We start from the raw sequence: 27,273 nt of genomic DNA on the forward strand, positions 1-27,273 counted from the left end.
AAGCCATAGATTTTCCAGTTGGTGGTTCGTCGAACGAATAATTACGAATCAAATGATCATGACCTTATAAAAGGTATGCAGGGGTGGAAGGTAAGGGTTTGATAGTCACGGCTTTTGTTTTTTTTTAACAAGAGGGAGGAACAACAAAAACGTAGGTTTGAATACAGAGTTTAATTGCAGTATCACATTAATACAAAATAAAGTTTACCCCGCCAATATTATTGAAAAGGAGGTCTTTGCTGTGAAGAAGGTTTCAGGCTGAAGAAAACCGTAACAAGATTTTTCCTTTTGGAAGTGGTCGAGAATAAAAATCTTACGTCATCGATGCTAGGCTCACGAAGGCAAGAAAAAAGAAAATCTTCGCGCTGCGCCGTCCTGCTTACCTCCCTGGCCTTTGTCCCCTTGATACCTTAAGCTTTCCTCGTTGTAAACGTAATTGTTATAATCAATTAAATACGTATAATGCCACTGCCAGTGAAGTCGCATTCTAATACATGAAAGGGATCTTCATCGTTCAAGAACGGTTAGAAGGTAAACACTTAAAACTGGAACGCAACTAGTGGTGTGCTATATGTTCAGAATATTAGTTACCTGTCTAGAAGTTACATTTTAGAACCTACAAAAATACTAGATAGTATTAATATTTCCATTGAGATGATCCCAGTGATATAAAGTGGGGAAACTCATTGGGACCGCGGTGGCTGAGTGGTTAGAGCCTCCTAGTATTGTAGTGGTTTGATCCCTGGGAAAGTGGAGAATTCATACTTTTGTTGCGGTCCATAAAAAAGAACAACTTCGGGAGATTTGATATTTTTGATATTTTCTTATATTGTTTGGTTATCCATTTTTCTTCCTTTCCTTTGTTTTATTTCTCGATCTAAAAATTTAAAAATTTCGTAAAACAATCTCATACCTTGAAAGGCGATCGTGGTTAAAAGAAAATGTTCAGTTCCATTCGTCGAGCTTTCGAGAAATATATCCTATAAAATCTATACAGAATTTTAAAAATTGTGTAGGTTTCACAATCGGGAATTGATGTTGATATTTGTTAACATTTTAAGTTATTAAATTCATTATATTTCTTGGTCCGATTGACCAAATAACTTCTTTCAATCAATTAATCTTTTTCTGTAAGGTATTGGTTGAAATAAAAAGTTAGTGTCACGAGCGGGATTTGAACCTACGACCTCCAGCTCAAAACACCGCTGCTAAAATTAGAGCAGCGCCATATTGAGCCGAATGTCGTGGGTCCGAACCCCGCTCATGACACTAACTTTTTCATTTCAACCAATACTTAACATAAAAACTTTTAAGTATTTTATTAATCCTGATGAAACGGATATTCTTCAAAAGCTAATCGAAGGAACTAGGTGTTTTACTTCTAATTCGTCAAATTTCAGTATGAATATAATTTTAAAGACTAATCACTGATTAAATTAGCGAACATTTGGTTTACACCGAAAACTAAATACCTTTGCATATAATATTACGTAAAGTTTAAAAACTTTTACTTCAAAACAGTTTTGTTATTCTCCTGAGAATAGTTATAGCCATATTATTTATTACGTTTTGATTCGCCGTTCAAACTTTTATCGATAAAATAAAATCTTTTAGCCTGCGAGGGGTGTGATGGTTTCCTGGTACGGCAGAGGTACATATTTCCGATTTGTTATTTTCTCTATAAAAAAAAAATGCTTTGCCACCACAGCCGAACGCCAAATCTCCATTAAAAGCCCTCTTAAAACGCAAGGGCATTGAGTTGAGATAATCTCGGGTATGAACCGAACGTATTTCCATCTGTGGGTTTCTTTGCAAGACGTAGAGGAAATTGTGGGATTGAATTTTCTCAATGGACGGATTTTCTAAACGCGCATAAATAGGAGTCTAGTTTTCAAATTGTTCGACCACTATTTTTTTGCTATGATAGATTTTTCTTTTCATAGCATATTTATAAATATTTAAGCTGGTATATCAAGAGAAAATCTGTGATAGATAGATAGAGAGATAGATAACATGCTTTATTTACATTAAAGAGAAACATTACATAATATACAAAATTAAAAGCATTTTACAGCATGGATGCTTATCCGTCTGCCGGAAGTTGGCTGTTCTTTTTCAGAAAAATAAAAAATAAAACTAAACTATATAATAATAGTAATGAAAACTATAAGTAAAAACTAAATTATAAAAACTAGCTGATTTTAGATACAAGTTAAACAATTATGACTCGGTATTATAATCGTACCTCTATCGCCAGGCATGACGTGCATAGTGTGCTAGATCTTTCGACCTCTCCATATCCACTATATTTAACAGATCAAGCAGCTGAGACCTGGAACGCGATTTATAGCCTAGTTCAGACTGTATGGGACACTGGGCAACAAAATGAAAGATATCTTCCCTAACTCTTAGGTTACAGAGCGTGCACAAGAAATTTCCGTCGTCTTCCTTCCATGGCAAATTAAGGAACACTTGCTCGCATCTGAGTTTAAGAAGCCATCGAAGAGTCGGAAGTTTTACAGACCCACTAGCTTGAACATTTAGGTTAAAGGTTTCCTTAGAGTGGTCTAGGGCCTTAAAGAGAAGATACCTGTTGGAGACCTGAGCTCGATGCTCACAACTCACACGATGTTGATCACGTAGTCTACACAAAAGTTTCAAGGTATAATTGGGCCAACTCGAGATGTTTTCTAAACAAAAAGAAAAATCGCAATCATATTGAGAAGCTAAAGTATTCCATTGCCGAAACCAAGAACCATTAGATTTAATAACCTCGAGAGCAGTAATTTTGGAGATTCGGGCAACAGGGCCCTTAAGTACCCTTAAAACAAATGAAAAATGCAGGGAAAGCGTAAAAAGGAAAATTTTATCCACTGCCGTCTCCAAATAAAGCATATAGCTTGGATTCGAATTAGGCAGTAAGAAGATCTATCTTCCTTGAGAAAGAGAAAATCTGTGTATCGTCTATGAACTAAAAGATTTTCGGTTGTGTATGAAATATGCACCGGGTTATAGATAGAGAAGAAAAGTTTCTTAAATGAATCAACAAAAACAGTAAATAAGGTAGTAGGTGGTAAGAAGGATGTCTTTGAACTGGAAAATCAATCCTTGTGAATTGGAACATATTTCAGTAATAAATTTTATTGTTTAACGATGCTATACAAGTCGAAATTTGAACAACTATTACTTAACTATTCATTAAGTAGTACAATACTTAACAATTCAAGGATCCATCCATATTCCAAAACTAAGAATCATAGAAAGGTCGATAACGATTTTCGATGGTAAATTTAATAAAAAAATTCAGGTAATTGTAAACAAATTTATTCTGCAATACACGAACCAGTTTATTCCACCACGATGGTTGTCATCTTCCATCTAATTTTCCACTTTCTTCCGACCAAAATTACTTTTACACACTATCACTGTTGGTCTGAAGTTGTCTGCAGTCTTAAAGTAAAGAACAGTTTCTCCCATTAATAGAGTTTTGCAGAGCTTGGAAAAAGTGAAAATCGTAAGAGGCATTGTCAGTTGAATACAGTGCGATAGCACACCCCAGTCCTGCTCCAACAATTTCCGCTTCTACTGGAAAGATACTTGAGGGCGAGCGTGATCAATCCCCTTGCGTTTAGCAAATGAAGGTTCGTTATTGCAATATACATTAAATTTAACCATTTTGTTTGGCGGAAGAAGCTCATAATAAAACACCCTTTTCAAATCTCACCAAAAGTACATCACCTTCTGGCTTTTCGAGTTGGTAACCATTTTCTCAAGGATCTTTTTATAAAAGGGTCCTTTTCATTACGTTTTAGGAATTTCAGATGGGGATTTGTATTGTGAAAAATCCATATCCTCTGACAAAAATATCTTGCTGTTATCAGATGCGTTCATCGCTCGTAGTATATGTGTTAATTATCTATGTGATGTCTAGTGTCGTATATATTACTTGTGACAAAAGCTTGAATTTTGTCATCATCAACTGTCGATAAACGGCCAGAACGCTTTGCGTCTTCCAAACTTTCATTTCTGAACCGAGTAAACCACGAAGGTACTATCTTAAAGCGCCATCACTCCATGATCAGAATCTTTTCTATTTTCCCTAACCATTCCTTTATTTGGAGTAATAAAAACCCATTAAATGACAAAACGCACAATTTTACCTCAATATTAAATCAGCAAAACACTGTAGAAATACGAGAAATACGAAACTGGAGAATAAAAACACCTTAAATAACCCTTTGTCGGATCATATAAACAAGAATTTTTTTAAAAATAAACACTCCTTCCAAACATAAAACGGATAACATCGACTTTCTGAAAAACGCTACGGACTTGTTTTACAATCCAATGTACCCACTATATATGTTTCTTCTACTAGATTAGTGAACGCCAGTGGCATCTTCGTTGGACGTAGGTATAGTTAAAATATTGTCCTTTGTTCCGATTTGAAGCAGCGTGTTTTTCTCAATTAAGAGGAATGTTATAAATGGAGTTCATAAACTGTTTCTTGGTTGAAGAAGTAAAAGTCTTCCAAAACGGAGGAAAGTGAACAAATTTTGAGCTGATAAATTATAAGGTCGAACCAATATGGCAAAATCAGGTGCGAGAGAGAGAGAGAGAGATAGAGATAGATAGATAGAGAGAGAGAGAGAGAGAGAGAGAGTGAGAGAGAGAGAAAAAACACATTTTTACCCAAAAATCGCGAATAACTCTTAACACGGTGGAGAAATCGGGCAAATTGGTAGGAACCAATTGAAAGTTTATTAAAATTTCCTATCGAATGCTACAGGGCGCTGCTCCAGGACGATTCCCTGGCTCCACAGCTCCATTTGAAGTTTTCGTAAGAACTGCAAAAATTAACATCTCCCCGAATTTTTGAATTTACTGATTAATGAAGGAAGCAAGGGAAACATCTAAAAAAGCCTTCTTGTTCAGTCAAAATTTTCTAATATTACCTAGCACAGGCCAAAAATGCTGAGAAAATAGTTGGCCATTTTTTCCGCGCAAATATTGTAAGTTCTGTGTCGAATTTGTTGTATAGCTGTGTGAAGGAAAAGCAAAATATGACTAAACATGGCCCAGTCTTAGGATATACACAAATCAGTTCTCATAATTGATCCAATAATCACTCAAACCTATAGGAGGTTAGAAAGAACATTTTTGTAAAAATTTTAAAGACAGAGTTATACTGATGTTTTTAAGATAACACAAAAATATCGCTTTGAAATCAACAGAAACCCCGTTAAATGTATATTAATATGGAGCGGGTATGTACCCTCAAGTTCATCTGTGTGAATAACCGTAACTTAATAAAATTGGTGGACAGCTCACTGTTATGGCGTCCGACTCGTATTGCTGTACTAGCGGTCCTGGGTTCGAATCCCGGCTTAGCGCATAGATTTTTCATTGAGAGCTGGAAATGGTATTGTAACGTGGTCATCTAAGCCCTCTTGTATGACAGAATTTACTTACCTAATTGATGGTGCTTTAGAAAGTTCCTCAAATGTCTGTTTCAGTGTTTTCAAACAGGGGAGCGATTTTAGTTTTAAGAGGGCAATTTTAAAAATAACTCCCTCCCGACCAGATATCCTCCTACAGACCCATCAGCCTTCTTCCTACAATGTCCAAAATCCTTGAAAGACTCCTCTTAAAACGACTAATCCCTATCCTAAATACTTATAATATTATTCCCTTTCACCAATTTGGCTTCCGCCCACACCATTCTACGACCCAACAAGGTTTTAGAGTTGTGGACACCATTTCCTCTGCTCTTGAGAACAAAGAGTATTGCCTGGGTGCGTTCCTAGATGTAGCACAAGTTTTTGACAGGGTGTGGCACCCGGGCATACTTTATAAACTCAAACGCTTCCTACCCACTCCTTATTACCTTATCCTGAAATCCTACCTAACAGACCGCTGCTTCAGAGTGAGGTGCGGTAACGAGTTCTCGAAATCAGGCCAATACAAGCCGGTGTCCACAAGGGAGTATCCTTGGTCCTATCCTTTATACCATCTATACTGCTGATCTACCTACTCACCCAAATACCATCATTACCACCTACGCGGATGATACCGCAATTTTGTCCTCTAACTTGAATCCTACCCAAGCTACCTCTAATATCCAAGAACACCTTGAGCTCATCGAAGGTTGGTGCAAAAAGTGGAGGACAAGTTTAAACGGAGAAAAGTGCATCCAATGTACGTTCACTTTGAAAAAACAGTCTTGCCCTCCACTATACATCAACAATGAAGAGATACCGACTTCCACTCAAGTCAAATACCTAGGACTATACCTTGACAGCAGACTGACGTGGAATCCCCACACAAGACTTAAAAGACAACAACTCAACAGAAGACTTGGACAATTACGCAGACTACTAGGACCAAAATCCGGGTTAACCATCAGCACTAAACTGACCTTATACAAGACTTTACTGCGACCAATTTGGACATACGGTGTGGAACTGTGGGGTTCCGCCAAACCATCCAACATCCAGCGTATCCAATCCTTCCAATCAAAAGTCCTCAGACAAATCGTCAAAGCTCCTTTTTACGTCTCTAACCGCACTATCCACAAAGACCTCAATGTTCCTTTTGTCCACGAACTGATCCATTTCCGATTCCAAAAATTTCATACCAACCTATCGATCCATCCTAACCCTACCGCTAGAGCCCTCTCCACATATTCCCATCCCGAGAATCCACCACGTCGCCTAAAACGACGATGGCCCCGAGACCTCCTTGCCCCTTAATCTATTAAAATGAGTGCCAGCACTGGCTGGCTTCTCATGGCATGCGTCCTCCGGGTGCAGCGCTGGCATCAGTGTTAGTGCTGTGACCGAGCGGTAAACAATATACATTGAGATCACATTTTTATTATGTACAAGTATGTATAGGCTACAAATAAATTTAAAAATAACTCGTTTAGATTTTTAATCAACTAAATGCTGATTCCCATTCGCCATTTAGTTAAAAAATCATCGAATGTAGTATCTTCTGTTCGCCATAAAACAGCTGAATTTATTTGTCGTCTCTCGGGTTATTCCAATCATCAAGCATTTCGTGCTATTTCTCAATATCGCGTAATAATGGCTGTCTGGATCTTATTTTTACAACGTTTCAAGTAAGACTTATCGTCATCGCTGCAATAATTTAAATTATTGTTCGTTAAAACCTTGTAAAGTCTCGCTTTTCCATGATTCAGTATATTTGATTAAAGTATCCATTAAATGATACGTATATTAAATTATCAAGTCATATTAATTTAGTTTTTAAAGGTCCTATTTCTAGAATCATCACAAACGAATGTTTTTTTTAATCTTCGGATAAATTTTGCATTAATATTAATTCATTCCAATTAATTAAGGTTTTGGTTGAGATAAAAATGTCAGTGTCACATGCGGGATTCGAACCCAGGACCTTCGGCTAAATACGCCGCTACTCTACCACTTAACACACTAACCTCTCATCTCAACCCCACCTTTTCAATTTTCCCTCCATTTTGCCATTTTTCAAATGTCTTGTAATCTATTTGATTCTCCGCGACAAATGAAATGGCGACGGAGAGCTTTACTTCATTTTGCTTATTACATTTTATTAGGTTTCGTGGTCCGCTTGACCAAACAAATTCATTCCAATTAATTAAGGTTTTGGTTGAGATAAAAAAGTCGGCTCAAGTGGTAGAACAGCGACGTATTTAGCCGAAGGTCGTGGGTTCGATTCCCGTTTGTGACACTGACTTTTTATCTCAACCAAAACCTTAATTAATTGGAATGAATTTATTTGGTAGCGGGACCACGAAACCTAATAAAAAATTAATATTAATGTGCAGATTGATACGAGCTATTCGCGTTTTTATTTTAGTTTTAAAAACTTAAAACTAAAATTTCAATAAATATTAAATAACACCACAAATGTAGGTTTATAGGCTTATATGATTTGTTACCGTTACTGACTTTTGCACATCATTACCTCTACAGTTTACTCCAAATCAATAAAATAATAAATGAAAATCAGAAGTGGCGTTTCAATTTTTATATAAAAACAATACTGTGCAATTTATATTCCGTATCTATTTTATCATAATTTTTTGTTAAAGGAAATTTATGAGCCAAAGCCTCATAATTTAAGAAAAAACCTGTTTAATCACACCAAACTTGATAATCGAGATCAATGCTGATGATGATTTTCATACTGAACAAAACATCGCAATATTTCACTTGAAATAATATCAATTAGTATTTAGCTATCGTGGACTAATATAACTGATTTATCAGACGAAGGAAAATAAATAGAATAAAATCAAATCGTAGAATTATTTTCTAAGATTATAATTTATATAAGAAAAATTGCATTTTATATGATGTTTTGTAAAAGTTGGAAATAACAGCCAAATCTATGGGGATTTTTTTTTCTCTTTTCGCGAAAATAAGGTTTTATAAGATCTACGAATTTCACTGAAATTTACTATTTTTTACATTCGTTCGATATTAATTAATGTCCGGCAAATATTGCACCTGTTAAAGAGCGAAAAGTCAACTATTTTGCGACGAAGTATAATTCGGATCTACCAGATGCCCTTTTTAAATGTACTTGGACTTGAATCTCAGGTGTCGTATTGTTTTCTTTCTCTCCAACGAGGGTGAGGACAAATTGAAATAAACCCGAACTAAGAATAAGTCATTCTAACATATTTTTATAAAAAGACATGATATACCCTCAAAAATGTCTGATAAAATTATATTCAAAGAAAACTAAGACACCCTCCCAAACAAATAGATATTTGGAAGAATAAAAAACCTGAAACTTCAAGAGTTAATATGGTACACAGAAAGATCTAAAAGGAAAGACTGAATGGGGGCACCATCAATTTTCTAAAACTAAGATCCATGCAATAGAAAACTGTGGACATAAAAAAAATTCAAAAAGGATTGAAAGGTTCACTGAAACTTTTTTTAACGAGGGTTCGCATCAGCAGTGGTCATATAAACCCTTAGGGTGTTTTTTAAAGAAAGCCCATTTGAAAAGCATGTCGGGTTCGAATGCAGGGCCGCTAGATTCGAACCCGGGACCTTTACCTTACATTGATGAGCGCCGTGTCAACGCCTAAACCGTTGCGGCCACCGACTCCCCAAATAATTTAATGACTCTCATAGATAGGTTTTCGAGAATTTAAAAAAATCTGCTTATGAGTTTTAACAATAATAATCATTGTATTGTGATTTTCCCTATATTTTTAACTGAATTCAGTTAGCATTTTAATATAAAAGATGTACATGTTTAATTAATTGATTTAATTTAATTGCATAACCTACTGAGATTTTTGAAAAATTAAAAAGTGTTGTAAGTAAAAAATAATTCGACGTTTTCTTAACTTAAGAAAATATCCGATAAGTAGTACTTCATAAATCAAAGCAAAAAATGAAACTAATCGGAGGAACGTTGGTGTCGGCCGTAAATAAGAAAATAAATTTCAACCAATATACCTAAATAATCTTTCCGTTTCCGAGAGTCATCACGGTGCATAAATTGAATTTGTGTTTTATTTTATAGCGGAACCGCAGATGCGAGCTTTGTTCCGGCTTTATTTCCATCATCGCATCTCCGCTACAAGTTGTATAAAGTAGTATCCTCCGCCGTCTGTTTTTATGTGCTCGGCCCGAGCCGAGATTACAGCAACAGCACATGTCTCCGAGGCGCAATAATTCTGGATCTTCCACGGCGATGCATGCCGAGATGAATCGGAGACGCATTTCGTCTTTGGGGGAGGACCGTCTGTTTTTCCTCCATACGCTCTCCCTTCCGGCTATCCATCAACTTTCTCTGCTTTTCATTTAATTCAATTATATTTCTCCTCTTTGCCGAGAGATCTGCCCCCTCTTCCATCCTTACTCCTCATTCCCATCCCGTTGAATTACATCTTTATAACGGTTCCTCTTTTCATAAAATGGCCATGTATTCACAGCGAATTCTGAAAGCTTTCCCACTTCAGAGCTAAATGGAAAAGGAATCCGACGTTAACACGAAAGGGCATCCGTCATGTCATTAATCTGCACCTTGGAAGTTTTCTTTTTGTAAGAAATGAGAAAACCGAATGATTATTTTTTTTATTATTCAAATAATTTTCAATGTTATTCTTGTTTCGATACATATTTCACGATCCTAATACCATTAAATCGTTTGTCTTGATAAAAAAAAGACTTCATACAAACGTAGATAATAAATTACCGTAAAAATTTGGTGTTGGAAAAAAGAATTGATAATCAAAAGGATCAACTGTAATAACTAATAATCTACAACAATAGCACATATCGATTCAATAGACTTTTAAAGAATTAATCTTACGTACAATTTATTCTGTGTTGTAATAATGTACTCATTCAATATTCTCATCTTCAGTCATTAAGTTTGCCTGTTCTTATAAAATACCAAATTTGTACAATAGTGCCATTTTTTCTATGAAATCCTCAGAAAACCATCTCACTCTCATTCTCTCTCTCTCTCTCACTCTCTTTTTTTTCTCCCTCTCTCTCTCTCTTGGAAGTTGATTGAAAATAGAGTAAGGGCACCGCCTTCGGGCAGTTAGACTGCAATGCGATTCAGCCCCTCCTGGGGCCTAACATAAAATTTACATCGACTGCGGCCCAGAGCCGACCTGACCCCTTGAGTTTACGCATTTTACCAGGAATCCGGCAGCGCCGTAGCACCATGTTGATGGGAAAGTTGAAAATCATACTCGGTTACAAAAAAAAAATACTGTTTAAACGAAAAGAATTTTAAAAATCCACCAATAAAAATGTACCCTCTGATCCGACAAAGAGGATCAAGAAAAATTGTATTTTTGCAGCCGCTCGACTTTTCATTTGAATAATCCCATTTCAACCTTTCAAAGCCTTCAACCCAACTTTTACAAAATCGTTTAATAATATTTTAATTGCTTTAAAAGCTTTATTATATTTTAGAATGTAAACTCCTGTTTTGGTTTTTGGTTTAAATCGAAAGTTAGCCTGGTATATCTTTAGGATATTTATTTGGTTTATTCATTTATATATCAAACATATTAATTGGTTCTTTCTTTTTTTCTAATAATCGTGGTGTCTTATTATTATTTTTTTGGGGGGGGGTTAGTCTTGTAAGGAATTTTTTTTAATGTTTACTTACCAGAAATGTAATAAACATTTTACATTAAGGCTATTCAAGGGATGTTCCATAGAAAATAGAACATACCAGACTGATATTTCAAAGCAATTACTTAGGACGTAAAAGTTTATGGTCTGAGACTTTATATAGACTTCCATTACAGCTTTTATGTTATTAATTAATTATTGAAATTTTAGATATTTAATTTATCATTGACGCTAATAAAATTATATTAGCTTTTGGAATGCCTCAATTTAAATTATTTAGTTAAAATTTACCTGCCTTTCGAAGAATTTTTCATCATTGGAACCTGTCTCATACACAATAATTTAAATTAATTTAATTAAATTAATCATACCCTCAGATGCCTTGTATGGAATGTAAATGCTAATAAATTACTGTACCAAAAAATGCTGAAGTTAAAACGAACTGTTCAGAACCATTTTAAGATATGATAAATAAGCAGTAAAACTTTTTGTATTGATGTTACTCCATGGTGACAAATTTTATGATGTACATTTCGTGTTGGCAAAAATATGAATAAATTTTCGTAAAGTTGTGTGGCCTGTGAAACCAAAGGTCGTTAAGCCCTCCTGTATGTCAGGGCTTGTATGTATATCACTTTTATATTCATTTAGTAACGTAAATTTATAATCTTTACAATCTTACGATCTTTATTTATGCCAGTATCAAAACGCATACATTAAATTATAAAACATTCGACAAATATAATATGCATCCTTGAAATGATGTCGTTTCTGCTCTAAAGAATAACTCAATGTTGACATTTTGTTAATTGAACTTTTTTTTAAACATTAGACAAATGCAATTATGGTAATATCAAGAGCGAATATTGTTTCAAGTCTGGGTTTCATATAGTCATAAATATCCAGGGGTGAAATATTTAAATCATGAGCTTCATCATCAAGGTGAGCTCATTATGAGCAAGATTTTGGGGTAGCTTGTTATTATTACTCCGCCCTTTTCCGTCCTTTTTCTCTTGGCCGAAGAATGAGCTGGCTCGTCTTAAATAAACTGTAAAATGAATGGTGAAATTATTCGCGTGTGTTCGTCTTTTCCCTCGAAATTGGTTTGTAGAAGTATTTTATTCCTAAGAAATGTATTATTTATACACAGAGGAAATGTGTATGGAAATTCAGTTTGAATATGATCATTTCTACCATTAATAGAAAATCCCTTTTTTTTATCTGAAAGCTTTTGATCCGGTGCCCGGATATGAACTAACACCGCTCCTTCATAGTGATGTGCGGTAACGAGTTCTCGGAAGTCCAAGTTGGCGTTCCACAAGGGAGCACTGTAGGTCCCATTCTTTATAAACTTTATACTGCTGGTACATCCTCATACCATCATCAACCTTCTCGGAACACCTTGCGCTTATCGAAGAGTGGGGCAAAAAGTGGTGAACAAGAGTGATGAAGAACACTACTGAACGAAAAAAGCAGTCTTGCCCTCGACTGTACATCAACAACAAAGAGATACCGATTTCCAATCTAGTGAAATACTTAGGAGTATACCTAGACGATAGGCTGACGTAGAATCTACTACACAGCACTTAAGAGTCAACAATTGAGAAGAAGACTTCTAGGACCGAAATTTATCTTGACCGTCCACACTAAACTGTAACTAAAGACTTTACTGCGGCCAGTTACATACAGAGTGGAACTGTGGTGTTCTGCCAAGACATCTAACATCCAGCCCATCCAATCATTCCAAGCAATGTCCTCAGACAGATCGTCATAGCTCCTTACTACGTTACTAACCTTACTATCCACAACGACCTCAACATTCCTCTTTTCAACGAACTGATCTGTTCCTGATTCCAACAGTTTCATACCCACCTTTCGATTCCTAACTCTACTGTTCGAGTCCTCTCTACACATTCTAATCCCAGCCACGTCGCCTTAATCAATGATGGCATGGGGACCTACGTCCCTCGCACTGAGTGCCAGCATCGGCTGGTTTCTCATAGCATGTGTTGTCCGAGTGAAGAGCTGGCATTAGTATTCCTGCTGTTACCTTGTGAAAAAACGTTTTACGAACACATTTGTACTATTTATGGTATTTATACGATAAACACAAAATAATTTTTAAAACAGTTTTTATTCGTTTTTATATAATCGAGGCAGTCTCATATTCTTCTCGCAATAAATGATGAATTAATAATAATCCATTACAGTTCGTGGTCCGATTGACCAATTAACTTTTTTCAATAAATTAATCTTTATGAAAGGTATTGGTTGAGACAAAAAAGTCAGTGTCACGAGTGGGATTCGAACCCACGATCTTCGGCTGTTCTACCACTTGAGCTATCGTGACTTCGATCCGCTCGGGCACTAACTTTTTTGTCTCAAACAATACCTGTCATAAAGATAAATAATAATATTGAATATTTTTCTGACTTTAGTAGTTTTAGAAGATATTAGTAACTAAGTATATTCACGGGCATTAAATGAAAAGTATGTATGTGTTTAATTTTCTTTTGACTAGTAACATATTACGTAAGTGCATAATGGGTCACACGCTTGTATCATAAATTTATAAATATGATAATTATCTTAACACTTTGGTTACGGTCGTCGTTCTGGAACGATGCAGTAAACCCTCCCCATGTACGGATGTAGTTCCAGAACGAAGCATTTCTTCTAGAAAACTTCCGTTTTGAAGGTTGTTGTAGGGTATTGGGGTACTTTTGTAATATAATCGGTTTCACAGGCTTTTAGTATCGCTTGGGAACGTTACTATGAAAACCGGTTTTCGACTGGGCCTTTTGCACATTTTTTTAGAATTTTTTTAATTTATTCAAAAATTTTTGCCACATCTCTGGAAAGTCTTTACAAATCAAAGCCGTAACGAACCTATTAGAATTGGTAAACTTCATAAAATATAATAAACGTCCTTCTGCGGAGAGCCAAATCAATAACCCTTTTTCATTTATCGCTGAGTATGGCGTGGGCAGGTTTTGTCGTTTTCTAAAAGTTTTCATTTGTTAATAACAATGGTAAAATTGGCCCTAATCATACAATGCACAGGAATTCCGTTCAAATAATACTCAGCAGATTCTATTCAGCTCATTTTAACATGTAAAGCTGCATTATTGCCAACAAAATAAACGTTGTTTTTATACAAGGAACATGCTTATTTTTTAATAAAAGCGCAGCTTGTTAATCAGACGAAAATTGGAATTATACCAGCAATTTGAACTCTTCTGTTATGCTGCAGGGAATTGGTTTTTCATAAAATGAGTAATTTACGAGTACAAAATAAACATTGTAGAGAGAAAATAACTTGCTTTAAATCTCTTTTATTGAAATATGTGTCTTTGATCATTCAATCTTTTTTCTGACAATATTGAATGTTTTTCATAAATAAAAAACATATTGCAAAAATATGATTGTCTAGTCATGAAATGCTGTTTTAGTCTGAGAAAGCAGGTGGAAAAGACACCATTTTATCCAATTGGGCACAGAAAAGTCTGGTTCTGTCAGGGCCTGTATCAGAATGGACTACGTCAGACGAAATGTTGTGCAAGAATTTCAATCCCGCCGTTGTAATGGAGAGCTGAATTGGTAAAAGTTAAATTTCTAAAACTAACCTGTTCTATTTATTATCGAATAATCTAATTAGCGCATTCCACCAGCACGGCGAACGAAATTAATGCTAATTTCCAGACCCGGCCAACTTTCTCGAAGACGAAAGCCCCCTTCCAGTCTTGATTGCACCCCAGAGGTAAAACTAACTCCCAACAACTCCACCCGGAACTTTGTCAGACCGAAAACAATAATTTATTGGAAAATAGTAGGTTTGCGGATCCGTATTTGGTTACATAGCGATCTGTTTTTGAAAAACGTTTGATCAAGTCAAATATGAGAAATATTTCAAAGTCTAAACATATACTGAAAAAGAAAGGGAAATGGAGAGAAAGAAAGAAATCTAATGAATGGATGATTAAAAATGAGGTAAGAAGGAGAAAAACAAGAGTAGATAGAGATGGACAAAGAGAGGGTGAGAGAGAGAAAACGAGAAAAAGACAGCAAAAGAGGGAGAGATAAAAATATAGAGAAAGAATGAAAGAGAACTAGACATAGGTAGGTAGATATTTAGATAAATAGAGGGGGAGAGAGAGATGTAAGTAGGGTTCGAGAGATAAAAAAGCGATACAGCGTTTGCGAGAAAGAAGAAAGAGAAATAGTGAATAGGCGAGAAAAATGTTGGAAAAAAGGTAATGAAAAGAAGAGATCGATATGTAAAGAGATGGAGATGGACAAGAAGAGATTGAGGGATAGACATAGTAAGTGAGAGAAAAAATTGTTTTCCCAGTGAGTTACAAAGAGAAATGGAAAAAAAGAGATAGAGTAAAATATAAATGGGAAGATGCAAAGACAGCGATAAAGAGAGAGGGAGAAGAGATGGATTGATTGATTAACGTTTTGCATATATAATCACATTTAGAGTGAAATTACATCTTCGTTTTTATATTAACCCTACTCAATTTTTAAACATTTAAAATGTGCTCTAGCACGCCAGAGAAGTCACACCAACTCTTATACTTTATGTATATGTAGAAATATCTTCTAATAAAACAATAATAGTACAGAACATTGTTAAATTTTTAACATAATTAAGCACTGATCATACATCAACAAGAAAAAGAAAGCAATAATATACTCTTTTGCACTATAAGAGAAAGATAAGCATAAAAGAAGAACGAGTTTTAGAAAGCTAGTGAGAGATATGGAGAGAAGGAAAGAGTAAAAAATAAATGGGGAGTTGACAACAGCGTAAGAAAAAGAAAGCTAGAGACAGATGGAAATGGAAAGTGGAATGGGTGTGTGTGTGGGGGTAAGAGTGAGGGAGAGAGAGAGAAAAGTGTTTTTACAAAGGGAGTGAGTTTGAAAGAGATATAAAAATAGAGTAAAATATAAATGGGAACATGCAAAGATGGCAAGTGAGGGAGAAAGAGGGGGAGAGAGAGTGAGAGTGAGTTAGAGAGAGAAAAAATAACGAGCCTGAGAGGATTGAGAGATAGGAAAGGAAGGAATCAGCAACAGTAAAAAATAGATGGGAGTTGGTAACAGAACGAGAAAAAGAAATATATAAATTTATATATACCCGTACTAAGTAGTTCATGGAATTGGAAAGCTTGTATCTGTCTGACTGCGCGCGTGCGTGCGTGTGTGTGTGTATGGGAGAGGGAGGGAGAAAAGGGTTTTCCAAAGGGAGTGAGATAGAAAAAGAGAGTAAAATATAAATGGGAACATACAAAGATGGCGAGAGAGAGAGAGAGAAAAAAGAAAGGGAGAGAGAGAAAAATAACAAGTTTGAGAGAGGGAGAAGGAGATGAGAGAGAGAGAGAGAGTGAGAGAGAGAGCGAGAGAGGAAATAACGAGTCTGAGAGGGCTATTGAGAGATAGGAAGAGAAGGAATGAGGAACAGTAAAAAATAGATGAAAGTTGGTAACAGAGCGAAAAAAAGAAAGTTATATATATAAATTATATGTACGTGTATAGAGTAGTCCGTGGAGTTGGAAAGTTTTACCTGTGTTACAGTGTGTGAGCGAGAGAGAGTGAGAGAGAGAGAGAGAGGGAGGAGAGGTATAGATATTAGAGAGGATGTAATAGTAATTAAATCAATATAACGTATCTTTTTAGGAACGATATCATGTAAATTTATATTATCCTCTTTAAAGGTGTTAGTGTTATATGTCCGTGCCGACAGTGATTGGACAAAAATTTGAAGAAACGAAAGATCAAGGTTGGGAGGATTAGTTGAGTGCTAAAACTTGCTTATTAGGTCGTTTGTCTAGTCGGGGTCCTGAAGCAACAGGATAAAAGAGAAGATAGAATGGAGAAAAGGCTTTAGTGTTAGCGATACGGATACCGTTTCGTATTGTCTATAATTTTAATGAAGTTATTTCAGGGTAAATAAAGAAATAGCGATAGTTATGGACAGTTATTCAGGAGTAGACAGAAAGTTAACACACAGAAAGAGTGTTGTGAGAGTGAAGAAGAGGGAGGGAGCGAGTAAACAAGTGTTGCTGTCGGTAATATAGACCCTCATCTTTCCAACTCATGCCTTAGTCATGAGGTGAGCATCACACAACCCCAGTGAATCCCACCCTCTGCTGTCCCTCAAGTAATTTAAGAAACACGGTTACCACGGGCCGGCCCTGTTCTCACAGCCTTTGGACAAAAACACTCTCCCAAGGCCCAGGAAGGCGCTAAATAAATCAACAAAACTCTGTAATTTAAAAAAGTTGGGCAAAAGGGTTCCGGGGCAATTCGCCTGGCCTGAGGGCTCACATATACGGACCGACCGTCCTCGTCCATTTATCATTTATCGCTACTCCTTCGAGACACCCCAGACCTTTCTCATTTGTAATTTACATCCAATGCCTAATACTCAATTAGCACTATAAACTCGGTGGAAAAATCGTTAAGGGTTATTCCGCCAAAGTCGGTGTGATTATCAAGAATTTATGAGGGAGGTAATGAAGAGAATGGATTGTTATTGAGGTAATTCAATTTAAAAGGCTTAAAATTGTAAACCATCAGTTATGGACAGATTAATTGTTCATTATTGTCCGTCCAAGAAAACGATAATTTTAGCCAAGTAAATTACACCCTTTTCTCAATTTGTTCGGTTTCGTTGACTCCAATTAAATGGGCTCACGATCCTAAGCTTACAAATTGATATAATTCATTACGGATTAGCCTGATCTCTTCCTTATCTGACAACAATGTATACTAGCGCACTTCAAGAAATGAAGAAGTTCCCTTGTGATTTAGAAAGTATTTCGTGTCCAAACAACTACAATATGCCTTGTTTTGATAAAAACAAATTCAAACTGGCATAATCACATGTCCATTGAGAGATAACAAAACTTTGCTTATTGTAAATAAATTCTTTCAGTAACAAAAACCTCGGTACTGGCTTTTAGGGTTTTTTTCGCATGTACTATGCATATTAGCCAATGCCAGACAATATGTTATGCGTATTCATGTTTTGGGAAGGGTATCGTGAAAAAAAGGCCAGAGGCGACGGCGGGAATTGAACCCACGTCCTTGGGGTCTACGAGCCGAGAGTTAACAAACCACTCTGCTACCGCGGCCCTAGCTTTTAGGTTGAAAAGCATTTTGTTTGCTTTTTATATTTTTTTATTTTTTGACAGGGCCATCCGACATCTTGGTCAATTCGGCCCCTAAGCTCTAGCAAAATACCGCTAAATATATTCATACCTATATACATTGATCGCATTCATTCTGTTTGGTAGATGGAGTACTCGATATTCCTCCATCTACAACACACTACTTTAATTTAGGGTAGATGGGTACATTAAAAGTTTTCCGCCGTAGACCCAAGTCACGCACGCAACATGAGCAAGGGGCGATGGAGATGCTACGTCACCATCAGCCACTCCCCTTTCACACTAATAAATACATTCACACCAACATACATTGATCACACTCATTCTGTTTGGTAGATGGAGTACTCGATATTCCTCCATCTACCTATTCACTACAATAAACTACTTTAATTTGGTGTCGATGGGTACTTTAAAAGTTTTCCGCCGTAGACCTAAGTTACGCACGCAACACGAGGGGCGATGGAAAAGGTATTTCGCCATCAGCCTCTCCCCATTCACGCCAATAAATACATTCACACCAACATACATTGATCACACTCATTCCGTTTGGTAGATGGAGTACTCGATATTCCTCCATCTACCTGTTCTCTACAATAAACTACTTTAATTTTGAGTTGATGGGTACTTTAAAAGTTTTCCGCCGTAGACCCAAGTCACGAATGCAACATGAGGGAGAGGCGATGGAGATGCTACGTCACCATCAGCCCCTCCCCATTCACACCAACATACATTGATCACACTCATTCTGTTTGGTTGATTGAGTACTCGATATTCCATCTACCTGTTCCCTTTAATAAACAAATCTAAATTGGAGTTGATGGGGTATTTCTATAAAAATTTCCGCCATCGGCCCAAGTCATACACACAACCTGAGAAGCGACGGAGAAGCTACTTCGCCATCAGCCCCTCTCCATTCACACCAATAAATACATTCGCTCATACAAGACACAAAACACGTAACTTTTATATACAATAAAAAATCCCAATTCCCTTAAAAAGCGGAATAGAGGACCACGAAACTCACTGCTGTGTCTGAGAACCCCTTTAAATCTGTCGGCATGCCTACTCGCGCCCTGTAGGGAGCCAAGGCACGACACGCTTCGACTATGAGGGACACATCGAGCAACCTTTCTCGGCATAACGGACACCTGCCCGGGCTTTGGCCCAAGAGTAGGTGCCCGTGTGTCAACCGCGTATGACCAATACTCAGTCGGGTGGTTGTTCGCCTATTATAGATTTTAAAGTGATCAAATTATCATGCAGACCAAGGTCCGTCTTCTATCGTTACTGTACGTTTCACTCAAGTTTCGGCTGCACTCATTCTTCAATGAGGGATTAAAGTAATTATTGTCCATCTGTGTTTGCATACCACCGACCACTATCTGCTAATAATATTAAATTTATTAGAGTTTATCATAGATAAAATGTTAGAAAAAAAATTTACCATGACAGACTAATGCCATTTGGGATATTAGTAACCCCGGAAAGGATGATGTAACTACGTTTTCATTTCTCGTGAATATACAAAAATTTAATAATTAAACTTTTTTAAATATAATTTATGTTATTGATATTAAATAATGTTAGTAATTTTTAATTAACAAATCCTTTGGTAATTATCAATTCCATTCTTTAAAATTTTGATTGGTGTCGATTATCGACAAGTCAGCCGTGGAAGTTTGTGAAGTTTTTTTCCAATTTCGCTACCTCCCATTACCACCGGGAGGGGGTTCGTTTTCGCAAGGAAATGATTCATCAGGGCTGAAAGGTGGCTTTGAATGGCCGAGGACATATTGGGCGAGCCGGCGTAACAGGCTGATGATTTATCAGGTGGGATGATGGATGCGCCTAAGGGGTGAGACTCGCTGATGTATCATGGCCTACGTCCGCCCGAGCATCATACGCCCCATTAAAGGCTTCACACAAAACTGTCTGCGTGTTTTCACGACCGCAGACTTTTCTATTTTTTCCCACCCATCTTCGCATTGCACTTTCCTCGGTCCCTCTAACAACATGACCTTACGATGTATTGATCAAACAAGCTGCACCCCTGTGTACCACCCGCTTAACCCTTGCCTCTCATCCTTTCTTCATTTTGTTTATTTTCGGAATGATTTATGTCTGGAGAATTAATGAAACTCTTCATTTCAGAAAAAAATTCTCTCTAATTACAACTTTTGCCGATTAAAAATACATTTCAAGATAGTATTATATTGGTTAGATCAACCAAATCGAGAAGTTTCACATTAAAAGGAGCAGATCAAACGGATTCATCTCAATAGCCCCAATTATAAAGTCTGATAAAATGCAAGTTTATACAGAAAAGTAAGTTGGCATAAAGAAAAACCCAGAGAAAATCAAACGTTATATTTATGTTGCTTGTATTTATTAAAATTAAAACAGTAGCAGTTAGAATAATATTAAATACAGAACTTTTTATATCACAATTTTTTTGGTGGCAACTAATTTACCAATCCTTACCATTTACTATGCTAAAAGGTGAACAAAATTGTAGTCTTTGTGCATATTAGATACCATCAGTCAATCAAACCCCACTATGACCATAGTATGCAAGAAAATTGCCCTAAACCACCCACACATGGAATTTCAAAAAAGCTTTAAAAATAAAAATTGATCTATATAACGGATCATGGCTCTACGCATCTTCACAAAATTGACGTCACGAGGAGCCTACTATTGTATTGGGACTCATACCTTTTGGGAAAATCATAAAATTGAAGAAGATGAGACCGAGAAACAAATAGTTTAATAGAGACAAACAATCCATGAGTCATCGCGAGATTTATACAAAAACTATTGACTACATCACAGGAAGACTTCGAATATTAACAGGCTCCTTAACAGGAAACTAGATTCAAAAGATATTAGCGTGATTTTTGTTGGTTCTTCAGATAGGCGGAGGAAACCTACCAATACAAAATACATTTGAAGACATACTGCTTTGAGACCTACCACACAACCGTAGAAGAAATACTACAGTAACAGTGGTTACAAGTTGAAAAATTCCTCGACCAATGTGTTATAGGATGCTGTACTATGACCAGCGAACCGAGAATGATAATGTAGTAAGTAGAGTTTTTGGTACTACACAGCAGTTTTGAGGTTTATTATACTTTTTTGATTCTTTGATTAAGATGAATTCTGCACTGCAATTCTTTTTATCTTCTATCCCGTCTTCTTGGACCTTAGGTTATATATTCATTGAGCGGTTGCTTCGCATATAATAATAGGCGTATTCACGATCTTTGTGTTAACCCTGTTAGGTCGTGTTAGATCGAGTAAAATGATGACGTAAATCGACTAGTGAACATTGCTCGATCTAACTGGCCAGAGCCAATGTTAGGTGTTAGGTCGAAAATGTAGTCACATTGCTATCCGTTAGGGCGTAAGTAACCAACATGGCAGCCATGAATTTAACAGCTATTTTTTTGTTTACACGTATTTTTAAATTTTGTTTACATGTACGCCTTAAATCAGACCAATACATTTCTTTAGTTAATTTCCGACCTGTCGTTATATTCTCATTCATAATAAATACATCCCCTATCATATAAAGTTGTAGGACTTCAGGATAAAAGTGACGTATGTCGAATCGAACAGCATGTCATTGGTTAGTACTTTTCAAGTGCATAGATAGCAGTTTGAATGAAAGAGTTGATTAATTTTCCTTTTTTATTAACTTCTGGCATTTTACAATTTAACACAAAAGAAAACCAAACTAAACAACAACAAGCCTTCAAGGACTGTTATAGCTTTATTTTTGGTTCTACCAATCGCCACGCGCAGTTTTGTGGAAAAATTAACGTTTAACATGCTAAGAAAAGAAGAGGGCATTCACGATTTTACTGGACATTTCTCTATTCGAGTTTACACGAGTTAACTTCTTACAAACACCTAATATCGGTGGAGGTATCTTCACCCTCATTGCATAACCTTTAAGTGGGGTCATAGTTGACGTCTCTGTTATGTTTCCTCAGATGACGGCAACCAATATAGAGCCCGTTCTTATTCTTTTGTATGAAACTATTTCGATATGAACGATTATATAAGTAATCTTGCTATCCCAATTATAGGTTTTGGGCTTATAGTTAGATAGACTTGGAAATCCTCGTCTGGCCAATGTGTCTGCTTGTTTATTTCTTAAATTTTTCCTGTGGCTATCATCCAAGATATTGTTAGTTAGTTAGTTTACCCAGGTCATGGATGGATTCATCGACCCTTTTTAAGAGTTGCTTTGGCGAAATAAGCATATATTTCAGCTTGAAATAGCACGTTGTACTTTTTTGAGTTTGGGACTTGATCTGGTACCTTGGTTGTTTTTTATAGCACATGATTTTATTATGTTTTCTGTTTGTCCTTTGAGGTAGGTTTAACGGTTTTTATAATGCAGTTGATAGTGTTTTTGTCATTTATCTATCTTTCGTAGTTTGTTTCTTTTGTGCCTTTAGTCCAGCTGATTAATCAAGGTATAGAATTACAGGTTTTATTTTAGCCATATACAGCAAAGTACCAAGAAACAGGGTCTGGCAGTACCCATAAAATCATAATTCAAACACTAACATAGTCTGGCCATTCNGGAAAGAGTATGTCGGTGTTACGGAATAATTAATTTTTTTTGTTAGTAACAAACCAACTTCTTAAAAATGACCAAACTACTAAGTCCATCATCCTGCTGACTTCCCCACTTCTTGGGATAAGAAGTGAGTAATCGCTCTGGTTATCTTGGTTGTCGTGAAGTTTGTATTTTCCAACTAAAACTATTATTTCTCATTCAGTTATTGATCAGCCTTGAATATTATCATTTTATATTTAAATACATTCAAGGATGAGGTCGATTAAAAAATAACTCAGTTCATAGTACAGTTAAAGGCTATATTCCTCGAAAGCTTGACTAACAAAATTAAATGCTTTCAAATTTACTTTTTCGTTGATCCTATATTAATGTAATTTTAAAAATATTATAATAATTACATAATATAAAATAAACAACAGCTCATTGTAAAGGCCACCCCTTAGATCCCAAGAATAAATCTCAGAATATTTCATTCCTTCAAATTTTATTTTTTGATAGGGCTTGTCAAGGAACAATAATTTGCCCTTCTTTTCATGAGACAATTACTCTATGAATTATCATTTCTGATAGTATCATGAATGACATGGTTTACCTTGATGTGACATCGTGAAGTTTGTCGATAACACATGGTAGTGAGAAAACATCGATAGTATCGTTTAAAAAAAAGTTCTCAGTTATACCATTGATAATATTCTTTTAATACATATAGTAGATGGCAGTAGCTTGAAAATACTTTTCGATGCCAATTTGGGTTTTTTTAAATTATGCGAATCATAATTATTCAGAAATCGTGAGATGCGGTCTGGTGTGATGTGGGTTTCAGAAAAACATTTTCTTTATCATGCCAACGTTTCAATCTTTATTGAGATCATCTTCAGGGCCTGGGATTTACAAACATTGTTTACATTTAACAAATACATTTAGGATGTGGAAAAGTGAATTTATACAAGGCAAAATATATTTTTTATATTCCATCAAAGTATTTCGATCAAAGATCGAAACGTTGGCACGTTAAAGAAAATGTTTTTCTGAAACCTACATCACACCAGACCGCATCTCACGATTTCTGATTAACGGTCACTAATCACCACACATTATGCAAATCTTTGGCCTTTTTGTAGTGGTTCTCTCGCCTTTCTTTGTTCTATTTTTTGACCACCATATGTGACTTACACATGTGTTCATGGGTATGAATGTTGTATCATAAGGTCATCATAAGATTTAGTATCCAACTTCTACCAACTGACTACGGCATGTGCCTTTAGTGATTTTTCCTTGGACCTCTTAACCTGTGTATTCATTCCACATTAAACTTTGGTCGTCGGATACTCCATCTTCCAATGTAGAAAGATCAAGAGATAAAGAAAAAAGATAAAATAATAATACTAAAAGATCTCGTCCTGTCTTCAAAGCCAATGCTAATAAATTTATTAAGGTTGAATTTTGAAAAAAAGAAAAAGTGAGGGAAATGTTGTGTTTTCTTTCTTTTAAATTTTCCTTATCCTTTGTGTTTGTGTTTGTGTGCGTGTGTGTGTTTGTGTGTGTGTGTGTTTTTTAAAAAAATCTCTAAGGAAATGATGTAGCCATCCAAAATAAAAAGTTAATTCGTAATATTGGTTAAGAAATCAGCAATTAGCAAGTCTTGCATAATGTTCAGGCATGCTATCTCATGTTATATGCTAACCCAGAGTGACGAGAATTTTTTTCTACACATGCTAAATGGTACATTTACAAAAACTAAACACCTGCTGTACGCCATTAATAAAACCTCGACCTCGACATAAACATTATTCATTAGTTATTATTATTCAATAGTCATTAATTAAAGTATATTTGATTAGCGGATTAACAAAAGAATATGATTATATATACATTATATATTATATATTTATAAAATATAATTTTAACAATACTTTGTTTACAAACGCCATGTGAAAGTGTGATATTCTCTCAGTGGAATAAAGTTAAAGGATGATAATATTTAGCAAAAACCAATATTTGAATACACTTACAAAGTAATTTGGGTAGCAATGTTTGTAGAACAAAGTTGTATAATTGAATTGTTGCTATTTAAGGAACTTATTAAGTTTACCGTCATAGTACTTCTTTGCCCTAAACATTTTTCTCTTGGTTCAATCAATACGACATTTTGCCGTGAAATGAAAACGTCTTGATTCGATTTAATTTAATTCTGGTAGCCAGATCCCGGCCCAAATGAAACCGTCGTCATCACAAGGTACTGACTTAGCGACAAATCGAATCGATTTTTTTATTTTAAATTTGCATAAATATTTCTTTTTCTTGGCTTTGCCAACGTACCGTTGACACATATTTAGCATTTAAATTACAACCGAGCTTATCTTCAATCACCTGCGATGATTTATGAACCTAACCTAAATATTTTATTTTGGCTAATTTTTTTTGTGAAATTTGTATACAAAATAAAATTACAAGTAATTAAGGTTAATAGTTGAGATAAAAAAGTCAATGGCACGAGCGGGATTCGAACCCACAATCTTCGGCTAGATACGCCGCTGCTCTACCACTTGAGCTATCGTGACCTCGATCCACTCGGACACTAACTTCTCATCTCAACCCCACCTTTTGGATTTTCCCACCTTTTTGACATTTTTCAATTTTTTCATTAATTAACTGTAATATATTAATTGGTCAAGCGGACCACGAAATGAGTTAACAAAATAAAATATTTTTTGGAGTTGCCTACTTAGTCGTAATGCGGACGTAAAATTACAGATTTTAATGAAACTTTGAAAGAAACAAAAGACGAAAATAAAAGACACATTTCCGATCGTGTTAGCATCTTGGAGACGATTTTTTTTGTAAATAAGCTAAATTTTTAATTTTTTTATAGTATGCTTTTCTTGCATGTATTTCAAGGTTCATATCATTCGATTTATCCTTTTTTAATGTTGGATAAAAAAAATAATATCCACTATAAGAAATAATATTAAATGAGATTTGATATACAAAAAGTTACTAAAACAAAACCGCTTATAATTAAACAAATTTATTTTTAAAAAAAGCGGATTTATTTAAAGCATCCATAAAGGTGTGTTTCTCATTGATTCTAAAATGGTGAGAAAAGCAAAGTTGAAATCTATTAAAAAAAACGTAAAATTTTATTTTCTATCGGTTTTTATTAATGGAGCTTTGTGCCATTCAGTGCCGTTTAAAGGGTTCTAAACGCACGTAAGGACTCATTAAGAACGGTGGAGTCATTTCAATGTTATACTTGTTTTGTGATTTTGAAAAACAAATATTGAAGGCATTTCAAAAGCGAACCATTTGATTTTTTTTTGTCGTTTGTTTTTTGCTAAAAGTATATACAATACGGTTTCTTTAAATGATAATCGAAATTAATCAATTTTTCTTCTTTTTTCAGGTGAGTCAAACATACCACACTTCACCTGGGCCCTCTTCTTCGGAGAGTGAAGTGAGTTGAACCATTTTTACTAAAAGTTGGTAAATCAATGAAATATGGTCCACCAGTCGGCAAAGCTGAATAATAGAACCCCATATCGAGCTTGGCTGGGCCGGTTCTAACTTTTCCCCACTTTTGAGCCAATGAAGCGCATCTCGCTGAGGGTTACGGCTCTGAATTATAAATTGTTCAAGCTACTTTTATCTCTTTAGTCCGCTCGCAAAGATTCACCATGGAATTTATCGTTAAAACGGGCGATGCGACCGTTCCTCTCCTCCTTTAAGCGCCTGCCTCTGGGAAAGAGATACGATTTTATACAGTATCCCGTTATTATTGAAGGGGGAAGAGACAAATATTTAAAACATGGGTCACGTTTGTTATTATATCTATAGCTGCTTCCTCGATTTTTTCTTTTTTTTTAATGAAGCATGGTCAACATCTCAAATATGTATTTTAAATATTAAAACCTTTTCAAAAGGCAAACTGTAAAAGTGGCAGATTCAGTCTATTTAAAAAAAAGAAAAAATACTTAACAATCACAACTTCGGCCGTTTAAAAAAATGTTCAAGTGACAGCTGTAGCGTATCTTTAAATAAAGTGGCAGCTCTAGCGTGTCTTAAAAATACGTAATAATCACAGTCCCGGGCGCATCTTTTGAAAAGAAAATCTAAAAATGGCAGCTGTACCGATTCTTGTGAAAAAAAACATATAAAGTGACAGCTCGAGCGTATCTTAAAAAACTGTAAAAATTACAATCCCTGGCGCATCTTTTGAAAGGAAAATCGATTAAAATGGCAGCTGAGGCGTATCTTTTGCGGAAAAAAACGTAAAAATAAAGTGGCAGCTTTAGCGTTTCTTAAAAAACGTAAAAATTACAGTCCCGGGCGCATCTTTTGAAAGGAAAATCTATTAAAGTGGCAGCTTTAGAGTATC

General features: G+C 35.7%; 1 protein-coding gene across 9 annotated transcripts in view; it reads left to right on the forward strand.

The window, feature by feature from the left end:
• The window catches only part of LOC106670422 (protein couch potato), a 463,537-nt gene that overhangs the window by 347,846 nt on the left and 88,418 nt on the right, over positions 1-27,273 (forward strand). For 7 of the 9 annotated variants that reach the window (XM_014400737.1, XM_014400744.1, XM_014400738.1 and 4 more), the window contains exon 3: positions 26,302-26,352. The exons of 1 other annotated variant lie outside the window; for it this stretch is intronic. In XM_014400737.1, the coding sequence (XP_014256223.1) occupies positions 26,302-26,352 (51 nt within the window). Of the gene's footprint in view, positions 1-20,894; positions 21,391-26,301; positions 26,353-27,273 lie in introns of those variants that run through there. One more of the 9 variants, XM_014400745.2, reaches the window with a different exon arrangement.

Source organism: Cimex lectularius, unplaced genomic scaffold, assembly GCF_000648675.2.
Source record: "Cimex lectularius strain Harlan isolate CLEC.00 unplaced genomic scaffold, Clec_2.1 scaffold103, whole genome shotgun sequence".
NCBI lineage: Eukaryota > Metazoa > Arthropoda > Insecta > Hemiptera > Cimicidae > Cimex > Cimex lectularius.